The 18499-nt window shown below is 46.2% G+C and overlaps 1 protein-coding gene across 17 annotated transcripts; it reads right to left on the bottom strand.

Moving 5' to 3' along the window:
• Nucleotides 1-549: 549 nt before the first annotated feature.
• abi2b (abl-interactor 2b) lies at nucleotides 550-18173 on the bottom strand. Of its 17 annotated transcripts, none has more exons than XM_072380461.1 (12): nucleotides 18008-18173; nucleotides 13723-13890; nucleotides 13188-13364; nucleotides 12477-12494; nucleotides 11824-11927; nucleotides 8893-9039; nucleotides 7543-7667; nucleotides 7134-7340; nucleotides 5369-5533; nucleotides 4086-4172; nucleotides 3204-3389; nucleotides 550-2902 (listed from the first exon to the last, which is right to left on the bottom strand). In XM_072380461.1, the coding sequence occupies exons 1-12, from the start codon at nucleotides 18122-18124 to the stop codon at nucleotides 2727-2729; spliced, it is 1677 nt and encodes a 558-aa protein (XP_072236562.1). In that variant the 5' UTR covers nucleotides 18125-18173; the 3' UTR covers nucleotides 550-2726. The 17 variants fall into 17 exon arrangements, with proteins under 17 accessions (XP_072236562.1, XP_072236641.1, XP_072236957.1 ...); XM_072380540.1 differs by having other exon boundaries at nucleotides 7543-7664; XM_072380856.1 differs by lacking the exon at nucleotides 8893-9039.
• Nucleotides 18174-18499: the final 326 nt, after the last annotated feature.

Genomic DNA, 18499 nt, shown 5'->3' with positions numbered 1-18499 from the left:
GGCCAGATATGAATACAAAAAAAAAATCATTGTGCAATTTCCTTTTTCCTTCACATTATGACGTCGCATCTATTTTTTTTTTTTATTAAACGCATGTATCCCCAAACTTTAGCAATATATCTGTCATTTAATTTGGGATAACATCAAGTCTGACTTGAAGCTGCGCTGGAGAAATGTGAAGATGTGTCTATTTATTTATGTTTTTTTCCAAAGTCAAAAGAACATATTGAAAGGATCATCACAGAAATTCGGTTTGCAGAAATTAACATTTTCTAAAATAAAATTCCTCTGTTCGGTGTGTGGTCAATAAATCTAACTTTATCATTAAGACTGCAGCCTTATTTAAATATCCAAAGGCAGTCAAACAGTCACTTTGTGCTCCTACATTTTAGATGTATTTTACAACTTGAATCATTTTTGTTTTATTCTCAATCCTGGCCTGAAATCTCAACCTTATTTTGAACTCATGTGACCCGAAGAGTCCTAATTTGACCCGTTGTGTGCCCACGCTGACCTTTAAGCATCAAGGAAATGCACTTCTTTCACTCATAAATCTTAATATCTTTTTATTGTCTTTGTTCTCATGATTTTACAAATATGATACTTCTGCAATTCAACTTCAAACTGTGCAACACAATGGCATTATGGACTGTTAAACTTGACGCCCAACGACGGGACATCTGTGACTCCAGGAGGCTGTGAATCCTGCAGACCAAAGGCTTATATGTGAGATTTTGAAGATTCTGTTAGTGTCATCCTTGGGAGTGTTATGCAAGCCGAGCTTTGCGACCAATCCCGACGTTTGCCCTCCCGCCTGTTGCTTGTCCACAGGATTCACTAGCAGCTTAAACAACACAAACGATACTCCACCGACAACGTAATGACGGCTACTGCCAGAGAGGAGGAAGCCAGATCCCCCTCCCTCCCTCCCTCCCTCCTCTCCCACAGGTCAGAGAGCGACTCCTCAGACGTGGGCTTGAAGTTGAGTTGTACAGTCTCTTTGGATGAGGCTGGCGGTACCTGGTCAGAACTGCAGGGCTGCTCGTCCTTTCAGAAATGGGTGATCTTGCCACGTAGGCTTTTTGGGACACCAGCACAGATAAGAACAATGGCATGCAAGACTCACATACACACCCACTTATTTCTTTTTCAAATAGAAAATAAAGATTCGGACAGAAGGACAAGCACTAAGCCCTGGCAAACACCCAATGGCCAAGCGTTTTAAACTATATGGAGGACGAATGGTGCTTCTTTTTTCTTTTCTTTTTTTGAAAACTAGAATGGGGGCTTGCAACAGTTAAAACCATTTCAACACAACAGCTGGCTTCTTTTCATATTCAGTAAGTCCCATTATGAGGACATAATACATCTCACATTTATATTATTTCTTCTTCTACGCCTTTTTTTTTTTTCGTGTAACAAATGTATGTGCTTTCGATTCAAAACAACTCGAGGGGGGGGGGGGGCTGGCTGAAAGAAGGATTCGCATTTGAACGACAGTCCACCTCCCCCCCCCCGCTCCGGCCAGTTTATTGCAAATGAAGTGAATAAACCTGAACAGCAACACGCACTTCAATATGGCACAAGCATCTCAGAAATGACCTAAATGCGTTGTCGTCGTGTGTCGTGGGTGAATATCAAAAACCAAACCACACCATATCTAAAAGTATTCAAACGGTAATCATCGGTAAAGCAGAAAAGAAAAGTGTTCCCGCCCCTCCCACCTCATCGAAACATGCAGGCTCGCCGCCCTGCGAGCACAAGCTCGGAAAATAAAGATGGGAGGTCTGATTAGTCCTCGCCACTTCAGCTAATACACTTTGATTACTACCGACGGTCGGGTCATCCTCGCTTTCTTATCCGTGGGCTGGATGACCATTCCTTCGCCTAATAAAATTGAACGCCGGCTTGCAAATTGAAGCACGTGGTGACCGCACCGCTTTGTCCACCCGGCCTCGCAGACCAATACGTTTCCAGCAAATCAACTTGGCGCAAAATAAGAAAAGAAATCTTACTCCGAAGCACTCTTGGGGATTCCCCTTTGCTTACAAATGTCCTCTCTGACCCACTTTAGCGTTCGTGTGTCACTTTGAAGACATCTGATGTGCTTATCTTGCTCAGCTTTGGCACCGTCTCTGCTGTGGTACCCGACCGTAAATCTCTCCAACCCCCCTCCCACCCCCCCCACTGAGGATAACTGTTGTCTTGTGAGTGTTGAGAAAACCTACACATGAAGGCATTTTCCTCCAGCCCTTTCTCCGAGGCGGCCGCTTGTAAATGTCAGCTGGGTCCCTCTCGGCGGCGACCTGCTCACCATTTATCCCACTACTAATAAATATAGTCTAAAATAAGGGCAAACTGGTAAAACACCCCCAAAAAAAATAATATATATATCAATGTAGTGGCTTCATAATGTAACGCAAAACTCTGTAAAAGAAATCAATCACCGTTCACTCCTTCTCGGTCAAAGAAAGAAATATTAGAGGGAAGGATATATCGAGAGTAGTGGTTGTTTTACAATGGCGACGACTATGTCAAGAGAACGACATCAGTTTGTCGTGTCCTTTAAAACTGCTTCCCTCCATCTTGTCTCCCTCTTCGCCCGGAGGTGATCATGCTCTGTCTGGACAAAGTCTTGAGACCTTTAACCCTTGGCTCCCCTCCCCCTTTCCCTTCCTTTCCTTCCCTCCCCCACCGGACGCTTCTCGGAGGAAGGGGAGGGTTGTTCAGTCGGCGTAGTGCATGATGGACTCGACGTAGTTGCCGGGGAAGAGGCCCGTGGTCCCGTTCATCACGCCTTCGTACCAGCCGTCGTCGTTCTTCTTGATCACGTAGATGATGGCGCCCTCCTGGAATGAAAGCTCGTCTTCTTTGTCGCGAGCGTAGTCGTAGATGGCCACCACTGAGGGAGAAGGGAGGCAGGATTATGGCTGGGTGCCATTTCCAATTCGACTGTACAAGGAAAAGCTTCCAAAGATACTAAATAGATGCCTACTTGTTCGTAGTCCAGCCCTGATAAAGTCTAAAGTGCTAATAACTTGTCTCACAGGGTTCAGGCTGTGCTCATACTTAATATTGACTTTCAAGCTTGTTAGAACCGTGCAAACTCCAGCTGTATTTGCCTCATATCCTGTGTTTCTACTCATGTTTGAAGTTGGACAATAAAATGATGAGATTCTAAATTAATTCAAGGCGGGTCCAACCTTTTTCCAAGTAGGTCCGGGGCGCCCACGGCGGGTCTTCCTCAGCGTACGGGTCGCTGTACTCGACCACCGCCGACTCCTCTTCATCCTCGTCGTCCTCGTAGTCCTCGGGTGGTGGGGGGGGAGGTGTGGGCTCCTCGAACACCGGCTCGTCGGCAGGCGGGGGTGGAGGCGGCACGTCTGAGACTTATAAAAAAAAAGAAAAAAAAAGGCAGTTTTCAGGGCGGAGAACAAAAGACAATCGATCGGAGGGGAAGGAGAGGCGATCAAAGACATTTGCATTTCATGCTGGATGCGCTCGTTAGAAAACAAACGTGGAGAACAACACAGGTCCACGTGCGATCAGAGGAAGCAGGAGCTCTTTTATGAGAAATAACACAGAGGACATGCATCATTACATGCTTTGCATCTATACATGTTGCTCTGTTAACGAGCAGCCAACCACCAACATCTGCTGCCATGGGAACCAGCATTTATACCCCAATCAGAGTTTAGCAACTACTCCTTAGTGCAGCACTGCTTTAAAAGAGCCGACATGTGTCAAAAACAAACTTAAAAGCTGGTTCTCTACGAAGGATATTCATTTACATGTACAAACAATGCTGTTTTCAATCCAAAAAAACACTGAATGTCATCAACTTGGGAGTTATGGTTACGGTTAACCACACTGGACCCCCAGCAGCATGCGTGGAAGCCCCTGAAAAGGAATCAATTTAAGATCAGAAGCAGAAATCTGAATGTGGAGGCAGCGGCGGCCTGAGCGAGCTCGTGTTGGCGGCTGAACCTCGACTCGCCGACACCGACCGCCGAGGAGGGAAAAAAAACGAGGAGGGGGGGGGGGGGGTCATGCAGAGGGGGGGCGAGGAGCTAAAAGCCACTTACTCGTCTCCTGAACTCGGGCCACAAAGCCCATCAGAGGCAGCTGAGGGGTGATCTGCATGGAGGGGGGAGGGGGCGCGTGTGGGCCAGCTATCACCAAACCGCGTCAGACACAAGAACAGCAGGTTAGAAAACACAGATTAAACAAGAAGAAGAAGAGCAGAGGTTAAAATAAAGAAATAACAGGACAACAAATGTAGGAAAGCACAGACCTGACCGATCCAAGTTTGACCTCATGACAAAACTTTATATGTAGATATATATATGAGGTTAGAAGTGAATTAATTCGATTAGAAAACAGCTAAAAATGGAGACATTTTGTGGTCATTATTCACTGAGCTTCAAAAAAAGATGCGTCTGAGTCGTTTCGCAGGTGTTGTTGTGTGCTTATCAAAGGCTACACTTCTTGCACTTCCAGCCTTGAGAACACCACCTCAAATCCCTCAGTTCTCTGAAGTGAAGAACATTTACCAAGTGTAAGTTGCTCCCTTTGTTGTGACCACTTTAAGTCACGTCCTCAAGATGTGAAAGACGCCTGCTGTGTTTGTGCTGAATGTGTCTCGAGAGTCTTATTAGGGTTCGTGCTCCTGTGTTAAGCTGAGTGTCGGATGCCGCCGAGATTAGCGTTTGGTTCTTCAAACATGGCGTTTTGAAAGGTTTTTCTTTAGCTAAAGCCTTCTTTAAAATAGTTCTGAGGGAGAAATGCATTCAAAAGTGCTTTCTGAATTGAAAATGGTCTTTTGCATTTGAATACAGCCTAACATTTCGGTTTGAACGTTATTTTCATATGAAACGTCATATTTTCGTTTCAAATATGAACGTGTGGGTAAAGATCACAGTTGGCGGGAGGCGGGACAGACAAATGACTCGAAGTCTTACGACATGACAGCAGACAGGGGGGATTGTAATTAAAGAGGAAGAGTCTGATGATCTGAAAGCTGGACTGATTCAGAAATCATTATTTTAAAAAAGAAGAAGAAGAAGAAGAAGAAAAAATGGGGGCAGTCTGCTTTACCCCAGCAGTCACTCACGTCTAAGTGAATGAAAAACACTCCTGATTCATCCTGTGAAGGAAAACTATTTAAATAAGCTTGAAAAAGTGTGAACTAACTTTGATTTAATCAAAAATACATTGATGTCACGTGTGTCTGGGTCTTTATTCGTCTCTTTTTTAATAATATATCAACGAACATGAAGGCAAAGTCAATTATTCGCACTGAAAGCTAAAAGTTTAACCTCTCAGATGGTGTTTACGTCATATTTATCTCATAGACGCTCAGCTGTACCTTGGTTCTGAGCGAAGTGTGGTCCCCCGTTGAGCTGGTTCTGGTTGTGCGCCACGGTCGGCTGCCCGGTGACGGACGAGGGCCGGCGGTACGGCAGGGAGCCCCCCACCGGAGGGTTCTGGGGCTGCTGCGCGGGGCGATTCATGCTGTAGAACTGAGGAGCACCTGAGAGGAGACGACAGCAGGGGGCAGCAGAGAGTCATTTCACTCTGGGGAGGTTGTGGGGAACAGTTTGGATTTATTTTTGTCCCCCTCCCATTCGTGTCCTTAAACGTTAGAATCATGACTGTTCAGCCTTGAGGATGTTCCCGTTTTAACCTGAGATTTAACCTGGCCTTTCGTTTTGACTCTGAATCACACGTTTGTTTGTGAAAATGGCTCAGAATGGAGCTGTGAAAGGAGTGCCCAAACCCTTAAAATGCAATTAAAATGCAAATCCGTGATAAAAAATGTTATTTATTCCACCGCAGCTGAGTCAATAACCTGCAGAGCCGTCTCTGCAGGGCGCAGAGAGTCAGATCAGAGGAGGAGTGACAAACTGTGAATGGGAAACAAGCCTTGGAATGCCCAAAACTTTTTTTTTTGGTAAATTAATGAGCAAATTTACTGTTCCCCTCAGTAAAAAAAAAACCTTTTTACAAATAAAAACACAAAGAATTAATATACAACTTAAGAAGCTTGGCTCCCAGCTAAACGCTGACACTTCCACTTCCAAGCCTCTAAATGTTGGAGAAAATTAAGTTTCTAAACAAACCAACCCAGCATCGCATCCATTAAAGTAGGCGATTCAAATTCGCAGAACGCCGTTTGTGTTACTATCATCACCGCACGTTCACAGATACTTTCAATATGCAGCCACAGAAGACGAACCAAGCAGAGGGAGCATTTCACCACACAGCTCATGCATTACACATCAGGACAACATCATCAGCGACAGACGCTGGCGGCTGATGACATGCTGCGAGGGATGATGAGTGGAGGATCCGGCAGCAGAGGGATGCCGTGGAAGTCCGAGGCAGAGGAGCTGCTCGGGAACAGAACTTGTGGCCGGGTGTTTACTCTAACATGAAGTGATCCGGCGGAGGAAAGTGGAGACTTTCCACGACTGATGGAAACGTACATTCTTACAGATGAGATGTTCTTTTCCTTTCCACCTTTGTTATCTTACGGTCAAAATCCTATCAGAGGGACATATCTCCGGTATCTCTGACTTCTGAATGAAGCAGCATTACTTATCAACTGAAAATGTTTTCACCTGTCCAGAAGCTGCAAGTTTGAACAAATTCAAATCTATTGGGACAAAAGGACCTGAGGGTTCTGACTTCCTGCCTTTTTGTCAAATACTCACTGTTTCCCACCAAGATGCAAAAAGGTGCATGCGTTTCCTTCTCAGTAAAAAGGTGAAAAACTACTTGGAATGGTTTCCTGCTTGTGGACTTGATCTCCCTTATATTCAGTGGGCCACTGCTGCTGCGTTTTGCCGTTAGGTGGAAAGGAGACGAACGAATGAGGCGATCTCAGGTTGCGGGAACAGAAAGTACCCATTCTTTGGATTTAAATGTAGACTTTTTGCATCACCATTGAGCCAATCTGTTAGTTCTGTTTCACCATCTGTTTCGAGGCATCAAATGCAAGCTGCTCGACCAAACAACTGAGTATCCAGTGAGGAGGAGGCAGGCAGCACATACCAAGCAGGGGGATGCGTATGAGGGGAGGTGGGATGGAGTGGGAATGGGGTGAGGTTCTCCCACCGAGTCGCACTCACCTTGTGCGGCGTTGCCATAAGTAGCGGGGCCGGTGCCAGTGGGGGCCGTAGAGGAAGGGAGCTGGGGAGGGGGTGGGGGTACAGGCGGGATCTCTATAGGGGGGTTGGGGGCCTGTGGGGGGCCGTCGAGGGCAGAAGAAGGAGGCCCAGGGGTGGTGGCAGTGTTGGGGGGAGGTTTAGCCGGGTTGGGTGGGGCAGGGACTGAACCTGATGGGTGGAGTGAGGGGGTGAAGATAAGGAAAGAGAGAAAAGATTGGTGAGGGGAGGTGGGATCGAGACAAGATCAGTGTGAAAAGGGAACAAAGTCGATGCAGAGCTCCTGCACAGTGCGCTGAAATCCTGGACACTCCTAGATTAGTCAGGTTAGTTTCAAGCACGTCAACTCAAAGAAGCAGGAAGCGGGCGTTACCTGGAAACGCTGTGGGCGGGGCCGGGGTCGGCACGGCGATGGGCACGCCCACGCTGCCGCTGCCGCTGTTCTCTCGGCTGCTGCTGCGGCTGCTGCTGGGGTGGCTGCCTCCGCTGCTCCCACTGCTGGAGGCAGGGCGGCAAAAGGCGTCAGACCACAAACACTCAAGCATGAAAACAACGCCGGCTAAATGTTCGGTCAAGTTCAGGAACTACGGAGCCACAGGAGCTAAAGTCAGGAACTCGGGGCGGGGTGGGGTGGGTGCGGGGACTGTTTGTTGCGTTTGTGGTTTTGGAAAGTCAAAAACTGTTGGAAAAACAGCAAGATAAGGAAAAAACCCAATAATAATAATAATAATAATTGACCAATATGGAGTAGACCAACAACAAAAAAAAAAAGGTCCTGAAATAGTTCCTGTGGTGTTAAAAAAAGAAAAAAAAGCCCTGGTGATGAACTTGTGCACTTATCATTCTGCCTTTTTCTCAACTTCCAACAGAACAAATGTGCAACCAGCTTTTAACAACACAGTTCGACACATCAAAGTCTTCTTCTGGCTCCTCGCCGGCTCCGTTTATGAATGCGGCACCCTCGAGAGCATCGATTCGTTAGCGTGAGCTGTATGCCTGTGAAATGACTATGTCACAGAGATAAAAGTAAAAAAAAAAAGAAAAAAGGGAGGGGGGAACAAACAAAGAGAAAAGAAGAAGAGAAAAGCAGCTGGAAGCCTGAATAAGGACACGCGACACAAGACAGAGACACAGATATGACGCGGGGTGAAGGCAGGACATGGGTTAGACTTTGTGGTGACAGCACAGAGCGCTGAGGGATGAAGAGGATGGGCTGAGGATGGAGCGCAGCAGATAAATACTCGTGCTGAGAGGAGAGTCGAGGAAGTTATCCATTTACGGGCCAGAAATACTAAAAAGATTTGGCCAACCGATGGAGTGCAAATACGCCCCCCACCCGAAACTCGAATTTCTCAATCTTTCACGTCATGCAGGAGAATCTGTGGATCTCACTGTTGACAAGACTTTGGGGGCATAGCCTTACCTATGTGAGGGCTATCGCCACAGCAACCTGCATCTAGCCATGCTGAAAGCAGCTCGGAATCTCTACCGCGTCCTGATCTCTGTAAGAGCTAGGAAAGGTGAGCGCCCATCACGGAGGTTAAAAAAAAGCGGATTCGAGTCCTTTCAGAGAGGAAGAGGAGGAAGGAGGGGAAGGATGCTCAGCAGCTTGCTTGCAGTTAAGTGTGGGAGAGGAGAGGAAGACAGGGGGAGAGGTGGAGGGAAAGGGGGCTTGTTGAAGAAGTGTAAAGAGGCATGCCGGGAAGCGGGAAAGGGGGGGTACCTGTACGTGCGGTTCCTCTGATTAACGGATGCAGTGCGTGCAGGGCTCTGCTGGGGGTGCGCCATGTTGCGAGTCGGGCTCGAGACGTAGTCGTTAGGGACAACGGGCGGACGCACCGGCTCAAGCGTCCTATAGGGGGAGTGGCGCCTGCGAGAGGGTCAGGGGGAGTCCAGGGGTGAAGGGGGGAGGTGGAGGGGGTCATCCACAGAGAAGTGAAGGGGGGGGGGGGAGGAAGGGGGAGGAGGAGGAGGAGAGTAAGAAACAAACAAGTGCAAACTTAAAAAAATGGGGTATGACTGGTGGTGAGCGTCGGGGCTGGCTGGGGTCCACAGGTGATGTTGGGTGGGGTCAGGACGCTGCTGTTGGCTAAAAAAAAAAAAAAATGGACACACTTTCATTCTGTTTTTCAGACACTTTTAACAATGTGGAATTCTCCCTTTATCACAAAGTTTAAGTTGTACAAAACCCAACTTCTCTGAAAGAAGGATCCGGCTTAAATCTGGCCTCTAAAGATTCAGGACGTGATGCCACATGTTGAGCACACTTCTGCTTCTCAACTGTGAAAAAAACCCAAAACAAAAACCGCAGAGTTGCCCTTGGCGTGTTCAAATCCACCCTTCGGTATATTTCAGCTGCCTGCTCACGCCGTCTGCACCTAAACTGGTTTCTGGCATGGCACGTGGATGCGGCACTGACCTTGGGTGCAGATTTCATTTCTTTTTGAAGTGGTGCTCTGCGGCGTCAGACTGAGGGCTCTCAGTTTGAAGGCGGCGGGGAGGATTTCTGATGCGGGAGCGAAGCGAACAGATGATCAGCACGGGGAATTTTCTCCACCTGACGCAACTCAAACCTCAATGACATCATCCCCGTTTGAACTACTGGTAAGAATACATCATGTCCTTTTGGCATAATGAAGTGGACCTACTCAATATTTTTACCACTGGTCAGAATGTCTTGTGGCGGCCCCGTTCTGACCAGCTTTTAGTTTGGCCCCCACCCCGATCCTCTAAACTGAGAGCACTCTGACTGCCGTCCACTACAGGTTCAAAAACAACCTGCTTCTAAATACTTAACAAACACCACCTGCAATTAAAAATGAAATATGCCTTCAATATGAGGAGGGAAAACTTTCAAATCCTGAGATGTTCCTTCAAAAACAGCTGAGACCATCACATTAGAAGCTTATTCATTCTAAACTTCCATGAAAAAGGGTGTGCACATTCATTTAGAGGAGGCGGTTAACCGTGTCTCCATAACAAAAGGTACTTAAGCGTGTTTTTTTACAAAAAAAAAAAAAAAAAAAGGGGGCCTGAGATGATAAAAGAGTCAAAGCTAAAGCGCGCCTGAGCAGTCACCTGCAAACTCCTTCACAAAAAGTGGTTTTGGGCCCAAAAGCAGTGCATTGCAGGTGACTTTCTTGATTTTTAAAGTGAGAAAAAGAAGAACCCGACCCTGACATTCGCTGATCTGCAGCCGTGTCAACTTCCCAGCTGATACAGTGGGGGTGACCCATCTCTGAGCACTGTTGCTATGGCAAAACGTTGCTATGGAGGAATATGGGACAGCTGGGAGTGGGGCGAGCCGGGCCACAAACACACAACTGAAAGTAACATTGGAAAAGAAAACAAAGAGGAAGTTGAGTAACAGAGGAGAAACAAATGAAAATCAGAAGATGTCCGCCTGGAGCCACAGGCTGCGGTGCATCATGGAGGGCTGGAGCTGTGGTGGATTGGCATGCGTCTTGAAGGGATACACACACACACACACACACACACACACACACACACCTGAGGGTGGGGACGCGCTCAATCTCTCACCAACACAGAGACACACACACATCGAGGTTATGGGGATAGATAGAGAGAGTGGATGCACACAAACGCACGTTTCACACAGAAAACAGGAGCAGAAGTCGACCCCCAGGATGGTCCATTAGGTGACAACAACACAACATGTATGAGCTGCTCTCCCCGATCTCTGTGGGGTAGAGATACCTTCAACGGTCAGACATAGAAGAGAAAAGCACAAAAACCCCGGCAGCTGTCACGAGCAGACGAAATACAACCAGTCAGGGTGGGAGGAGACCGCAGGCTCTCAGGAAAGGTGGCGTTTCAGCTCAAAAACAACATCTCCATCCAAATGTAGAAATACATACAAATGTCCAATTAAAAAAAAAGACTAGCTGAGCAGTCCACCAAACTCTTTGAAATCAGATCAAACTGATTTTGACAGTTTCATGCTTCAAACAACTGGCACCAGATGTTCTCTACACAGATCGGAAGAAAAGGTTTTTACCACTTTCGGTGCAGAACTCTTGCACAGCTGCTCAAATTCTGCCAATTAAAAGCAAGAACACATCCATCTCTCTTACACACTTTTCTTTAAAGTAAAGGCATGTTCGTTTTCTGGCCTTCCAATGTGAAAATGGTGAGCGGTGAATGAAGCTCTACGTCTTTTGGTCACGTGACTTTCTGTTCAGAAATGTATTAAAGCGACTGATTTGTGTACTAAAAACAGGAAGTTAAGGGGACTTTTGATTTTGTTTAAAAACGGTGCTGAAAAGGTGAGTGCGGTTGGCTTGAATACAAAAAAAAACATGTTCGAGTCACATTCCAACATGCAGCTCGGTGTTAAGGAATAAAAAAAGAATCCCTCCTGCGTGAACTCAGGTTGAAGAGATGCTTCAAACCCGTCTCACCAACAGAGACCACCACTGTGCTGTGAAGCGGCGCAAATCCACGTCTCAAACCTTGCAAGGATACGAATAAAACAAAGAGCTGAAGGGGGTGATGATGTAACCGTGAGCAACAGGGCCCGTGCCAACGGCCTGTGGTCGCTTTCCCAAAGCAACAGGAGCACACACTCAGGCTGGGACGGACACAACTCTGCACTCTGCGCGCCCATCTGAGCGCGCTGCGACAGCTTACATACCCGAGGGTCCCTTTGCCTGACATGGGCGGGCTGGGGGGCTTCTGCGTGGGAGGGTTGGTGCGAGGGAGCGCGCCACCTCCGGCCTTCATGTTCTGAGCGCTGGCCTGTGGAAGGAAGATACGGGTGCAGACGCCTGCTGGTTAGGTGAAGCACTTCAAAACACAGCACACGGAAACATCAACATCATGGCGCTAGGCGCTAGTTAGCTTAGTGTCACATACAGCCTGGACATGCAGGGGAAAAGCTAGTCAAACTCAGTGAAAATAGTCGCTAAAAACAACCGTCAAGCACCTCCAAAATTCTTTAGTTATTACCCAATATCTTTGTCTATCTAATTCACACGCATATACCCAAAAAATTCTAATAAAATCCAACTTGGTATTACAATTGAATAGCAAAAAGATAACACAATATCATGCTAATTAGTGAGCTTTAGCGGTGCTGATGGATAGCTTGTTGCCTTCCAGTTTAGCCGTTTCCTTCTGCTGACATCTTCTCATTTAATTCTCAGTAAGAGAGAAAGCAGATAATAATAAGCGGTCAACAAACTCATTGAAAGATAACAGAAAGAAAGGAAAAAAAAACTCAAAAGAAATCAACCATTACTAATCACAACCCTCCCCCCGATTGAAGCTTTAGCTTGAAAGTCTTACCTTAAACCTTTGCAACCACTGCAGTTGACAATAAAGATTAGTTTAGGCAAGCATAAAGAGAGAAACAGAGGAAATCAGATGGTTAGTGCATGAAAGAGGAGAGGAAAACGGTCATTATTCATGCATGTGGCAGTAAAAGAAAAGCGGGTGCGATTCAGGCAACAATGGCTCATTGTTCACATCTGAGGAATCTGATCTCTGTGACTTTTCTAAGGCTGGCGCGAGGAGTCCGTTTTCTTGGAAACAAGCCTGTCTTTGTCACCAAAGTCAGCGGGAAACCAGCATCCCAAAATAAACCCCTCTTCACGTGTTTTTATCTAAAAACGAAAACAGGACGGTAACCTGTTACCAGCAGCAGGTGACAGATTTTATATTTAGCTTCCTGGTGAAAAGCCTGACTCACTCGTCTTCTATTTTTCTTCCTTTCCTTACATTACTCGACTCTGAAACCCAATAGTTCCCATGTGATCGACCTCCACGAGTCCTCTCTATTAGAATTCTGCTGCGAGCAGCGTGCGTTACTCCGACCGCAGTCCCATTAAAATAAACTACTTGTGACTGCTTATCACAAGGAGCAGATCGTTAGGAGGGTGTTTTATATCTAGCGTGATAACCTCTGAAGATAACCAATGAAATCGCCTTAAGCTGCGGCGTGGAAATTGCTGCTTTGTCGTGAGATGAAGAGAAGAGGGAAAAGATGGCGATGAGCACCTTGACTCCGTGACCCATGTCGTCCAGCAGGCTGTAGTCGACGGGCTTCCGGATGTAGCGCACGGGCCTCTCTGGGTTTGCCGGGGCGATGATCTTGTGTGTGCGGGATGTGTTTTTGTTGGTGGTGAGGATGCCAATCTCCCGCCGGGCGACCTTCTCTTTGTGGATGTCCACCGTCTAAAGGCGTCAAGGGAGAACCATTATTTATTTTTGCAATCGCACTCCGTTTTTTCCCCAAATCTTTCACACCTGACATGTCTTTATGATGAGTTAGTGTCTAAATCCCCATGTGAATAAACACATTTTAACCTTGAGTGAAGCTTGAGATGTAGAACTGAATCGTAGTTTAAATATTGACATTTGAATGAGTTTCAACAGCTAATAAATAAATGTGACAGTTAATTCATCAGGGTTTTAAAAGAAAGACATCAGGAAAAATTGTTCAAATTCATTCATTGAATCACTTGACTGGTTTTGCCCGGCAGGTGAGCTGAAAAAGCAGATGTGTTGGCATCATGTGTGTCGGCCCCCCCACCTGTGAGATGTGGTTGATGGAGGACTCCATGCGGCGGAGCTGCGAGGCCTGGATGTCGAGCATCTGCAGCACATTGTTGGCCAGCGTGTTGATCAGGTAGGCCACGCTGGCCAGAGACTGGGTGGTGTAGTTCTTGGTCTCCTCCAACGCCCTCTGCTTGTCTGGAGACTGAACGAGAGGTGGGAGAAAGACGTGCATTTCAGAGCCCCACATCTTCATTAAACAGCAAACCAGTGTTGAATTATTCATGCTATTCAGGCATACAAACAACCTTATCAGCCTTTCGGTTTATCTGCCCATCAGTCCTTCAACCATAACAAACTCAGTTCCGTGACAAAAGGCAAACAGAGTTGGCACATTTCAATTTAGTTTTGACATTTTTGACTTCAAGACTCAAGTCGTTACTGATTGACTTGCTGAGAAATCTCCCTTGAAGTTCTTCCAAAAAGTTTGCTGCACAAGTTCAAACTTAGCTGCTGACACGTCAGATATTGGACAGGAACGCACCTCGAGTTCCCTGTGGCACCGACACACTAACAGGAGCCTGAATGCAACCAGGTCTCTGAAAGCTTTCAGTGCCAAAAGGTAAAAAAAAAAAAAAAGAGAGAAAAAAAGACCTGTTTTTAATGGCAGGTGATGCAGCAGCAGCAGCTGAAAGGCGTCTTAAGAGGCAGCTGCTTGAGCCGTGGGCACAGCGTGGGCAAGTCGACAGAAACATCAAAGGGCACATGGATCAGTGAAGGTTTCTGCTGGGAAACTGTGTACCTTAATCCTCCCTGACACTGCACATATCGCAGCAGGCAGGGATGAGCGAGGAGTCGACATGCAGGGAACTTCTCTCCCATTTCTAATGATGTAACAGCAACTAACTTAACAAAGTGTGGTCAACTATGGGGCATTTTTAAAGCAAACATGAAAGGAATTCTGGTTTGATACACGATAACATGTCATCCCTCTGTGTTCTAGAGTGACTAAATGAGCCTCATCACGAAGTCCAACTTCTAACGTCTCATTGATAAGACTTGGAAATAATCTGCAGCCTATTGAGAGATTCATTCTTATTTAAAATTACAGTCATGTTGCAAATGTCAACTCCCAGAGCAGCACCGCAAGCCCACACGCTTCCTTTCCAGAAATGACTTTGTGTCTCGATCACAGGCCCGAGACCAGGCCAGAGAGAAGTTCCCCTCGCTGCACCTGTCTGTTCAAAAAGCACCGTCGATGCGGCTGAGCTCCGAGCAGAAGTCATCGCCCATGCAACAATGAAACAGTGTTCGAGTAAGGCAAGACGAGTTTATGAGCAATCGCATAATGACACCTGACTAATGTGAAACAGCCTGAAAACAAATGGCTTCATTTGAAGAGGTGCGGAGGGTGCAGCTCTGCTGGAGCATGAGGACAAACAGGTTCTGTGGTGAAAGTCAGCAGTGTGCTCACGAAGAAAGAAGGCAGGACAGTTCTGACTAAATCTGTGGAAAGCAAGGCCAATACACAAAGAACCCTCCACATTTACAACAAGACAAGTGGGCAGAGCCAATGTCTTAGAACAGGACACTACCGGACACCCTCAGATGTTCTTTGTCCACATCCTGACTGGTCAAAGCTCTTTTAGCAGCCTGAGGAGGCCACATTCAGTGCAACAGGGGTGGTCATAATGTTATGGTCAGTCAGTACGTGTGCCTCGATGGCTGCAGTCTTGCAATTACGTCCAAGGCATCAAAAGAAAAAGCGAATATTAGAAGTTAAGCACCTTAATGGAAACAATAATGGAAATGTGACACCTGGGTTAGTTTCACCCAGCTCCGTTACTCCCAGCACAGCTGTCACTTTAAATAATGGCCATCGGGCGATTAATCATCCTCGTCATTCGAAGCCAGGAGAATTCATTCATGCCATTATTTATTTTTTTTTTTCATCCTAACATCGATACAAAAGAACTCTTTTCCTACACTTGAGTCATACACCATGACACCTCAAACTGAGTCACCATCTGGGTTTCCAATCGAAGCAAAGCCAACGTGAAGTTGCCTTTTGGACTCCGAGACATTTCTACTGACTGCTTTAAAGCAGAAAAAAAAAAAAAGAGAAAAGATTAGGCCGTACGGTGTCGCCAGAAAGCGGTGGTAAAAGGTATGCAACCATTGTGTTGCTATTCAGTAGAAGAAGTAGTTGTGCTAACTGGAAACGAACATTGAGGCGGAGAAAAAAAAAAACAACAACAACAGCGGTGGACATCCACAAAAGGAAGTTGGAAAGTGCTCTTCCTCAGGGCTTACTTTAATCTCTGGGATGTCATATTATATCTGGGTAGAAAAAAAAAGATAATTCATGGTTGTCTCCATTCCTTATCAGGATGCGCATTCAATTCTTCTCCAAAACCGGCAGAAGCCACCTCAACCAAGATAGTGGACTTTTTAGCCCATTAAAAGGTACTTTTTATATTGTAACTCTGTCCATTCACCTTTTCTCATACACTAAATCTAAATGGTAACCTTAAACAGCAATGGAAACCCAGCTAATGACCAGTCAGGAACAAACGAAAGTACAGTAAAGAGTAAAGAAAATAATGTGGCTTTTTAATCTGGAAACAGGAAATAAGAATGTCATTCGTATTGGTTTATAAAAACATGGCAAACATCAGTGCAAAGGCAGATCTGTTGCACCAGATCGTGCGCCGTTTGCTCCCAGAAATGTTTTCAAAGCATCGATGATTTCAGCAAGCAGGAATAAAAATCCCTTCTCTTATACAGAACAAGGATATAGCTCCAGTCAGTCGCTATGATATAAAGCAACCTTTGTTCAACAAGGCTTCCAATCCTCCCACATCCTTTTTTTTTTTGTGTAAAACAGCTTTACTCCTCAGGTGGTTGTGAAAGAAGGGAGGCTTTTAAATAAATCAGGAACAGTCAAATACAAAACAACAGCTGGTATCCGTCTAATACCTGCTGGAAGGGTTTAAGCGGGGAGGTCATGTGAGTCCCACACCTGTGGCATGTGATTTAGAGCCGCAAACATTGAGGAAGTGCAGCTACCGTGCACTTTTAGGAAAATCAGCTCACGAGTTCAACAAGTGTAAATTCTTGCATGACAATTACTCGAAACCTTGCCTGCACACCAAGATGAATTACAGGAGAGACACAGAAGGTGACAGATATCCTCCTGATTATTACTCCTGTCCGACTGATCTATAAGTGATGACACCCATCTGACAGCAGCTAGGAAAACCGTGCAGGGCGAGAGGAGAGCGGGGCAGCCTGCCAGACAGCAAGCTGCCAACATCCAAGGCCCACCACCTCCTTCTCCTCCTATCCCCCCCTCCTCTTCAGGACAACCTGTCAGACCTGATCAGTACCATTCATCAAGGATGTCAAGATTTCAGTATCACACCTTGTCAAATCCATTCCCCACCAACACCTTGGCCCTGAATTTCTCACCTATCCAGGCAAGGAGGCCTGGGACGATAGAGCTCAGATTGCTGGAAAGATTAGATCGCACCTGCAGAATATCAAAAGCTCTGAATGGAATTCGTTGCACTCAAACTATACACACACACACACACACATACGGCAGCCACAATGCTATCCAAATCAGCTGCAATATCTGAATATGCTGACACAGAAATGCATCAGAGCACAGCTCACTTCTATCTGAATACCGATGCATATTTAAAAGTCGGTGTACTGCGCTTTTCAGTGACACAATCAAAAGTCTTTTAGGTGGCTGCAACACTAAGCTCGAGTGTTCCAGTCCAGCATCATAAATCAGAGGTGTTTATCGTGTGGTCACGGCGGTTTAACTACTGCCAACCAAAGCTCATCTCAGATTAGTCTTGCTAAACATCCTTCATCTCCGACCGGTGCGTGATCGGCTTCCTGCTGCAGCGGCACAGTTTGATCCTGCACAGATCACAGGAATTGATTTTCACGGGGTCTGTTTGGTTGTTTGGAGCGTGCGGCTGACCAACAAGCTAGCCGGCTAACATATAGCCCACAAATGGATGTACAAGTCTCAAACATAGTCATTTCGCGGTGAACGTAAACCCAACCGCAACGCTTATGTGTCGTGGCTTGAATGTAGTGGGAGGAATGGCAAATTACTGTATCTCAAATCAAATGAAATATGTTGACAGCGGGTTGTTTTTGCCTTTAGCCGAGGCTAGCTTTACTGCATCGGTCGCGTTAGGAACGGCTCGCACCACCGTGGTGTCGCCAGTGATGCCCGTCAAGAAAAAAAAAAAAAAAGAAAAAAATACACCATCCCCTCGTCCACACTCGTGGTAGCCTACCTGTACATAGTTACTCTCGCAGTACTCCGCAACTCTTTCCAAATTGGTAAAACTGTCTAATAATGCGCTTCGTCCTGCTGGAATCTCCTCTTCAAGAAGCATTTGTAGCTCCGCCATTTTCACATCTTTAGCGGAGAGGTGTGTGGGCTCGCTAGCGCCTCCGCGGCAACGCGTGGTACTGCAGGGTTTTCCCATCATGAATCATGTTTAAAACAGAAACGCATTAAAGCCGACTCCCCACTGCTGAACGCTTATGTGGTTTGCAAAATATTAGTTTTCAGTTCAGCAATGGTATATTTTAAATCATTGTAATAAAAAGCTTGTAATTCAGTTTTACTCCCTCTCTATATTCAATTGAGAGCTGCGGAGGAAATATGACCTTTCTTGGAGAGGCCTGCATTTTGTGGGGTATTAATTTCGAGCTTTCATCCCAAATCATTTAAGCAGTAGATGAATCAGTGAAGAATGCATTCAGTGACTAAAGCAAAAACA

Source organism: Leuresthes tenuis, unplaced genomic scaffold, assembly GCF_036924035.1.
Source record: "Leuresthes tenuis unplaced genomic scaffold, fLeuTen1.0.hap1 SCAF_1, whole genome shotgun sequence".
Lineage (NCBI taxonomy): Eukaryota > Metazoa > Chordata > Actinopteri > Atheriniformes > Atherinopsidae > Leuresthes > Leuresthes tenuis.
This window is presented reverse-complemented; position numbering and strand designations above follow the sequence as displayed.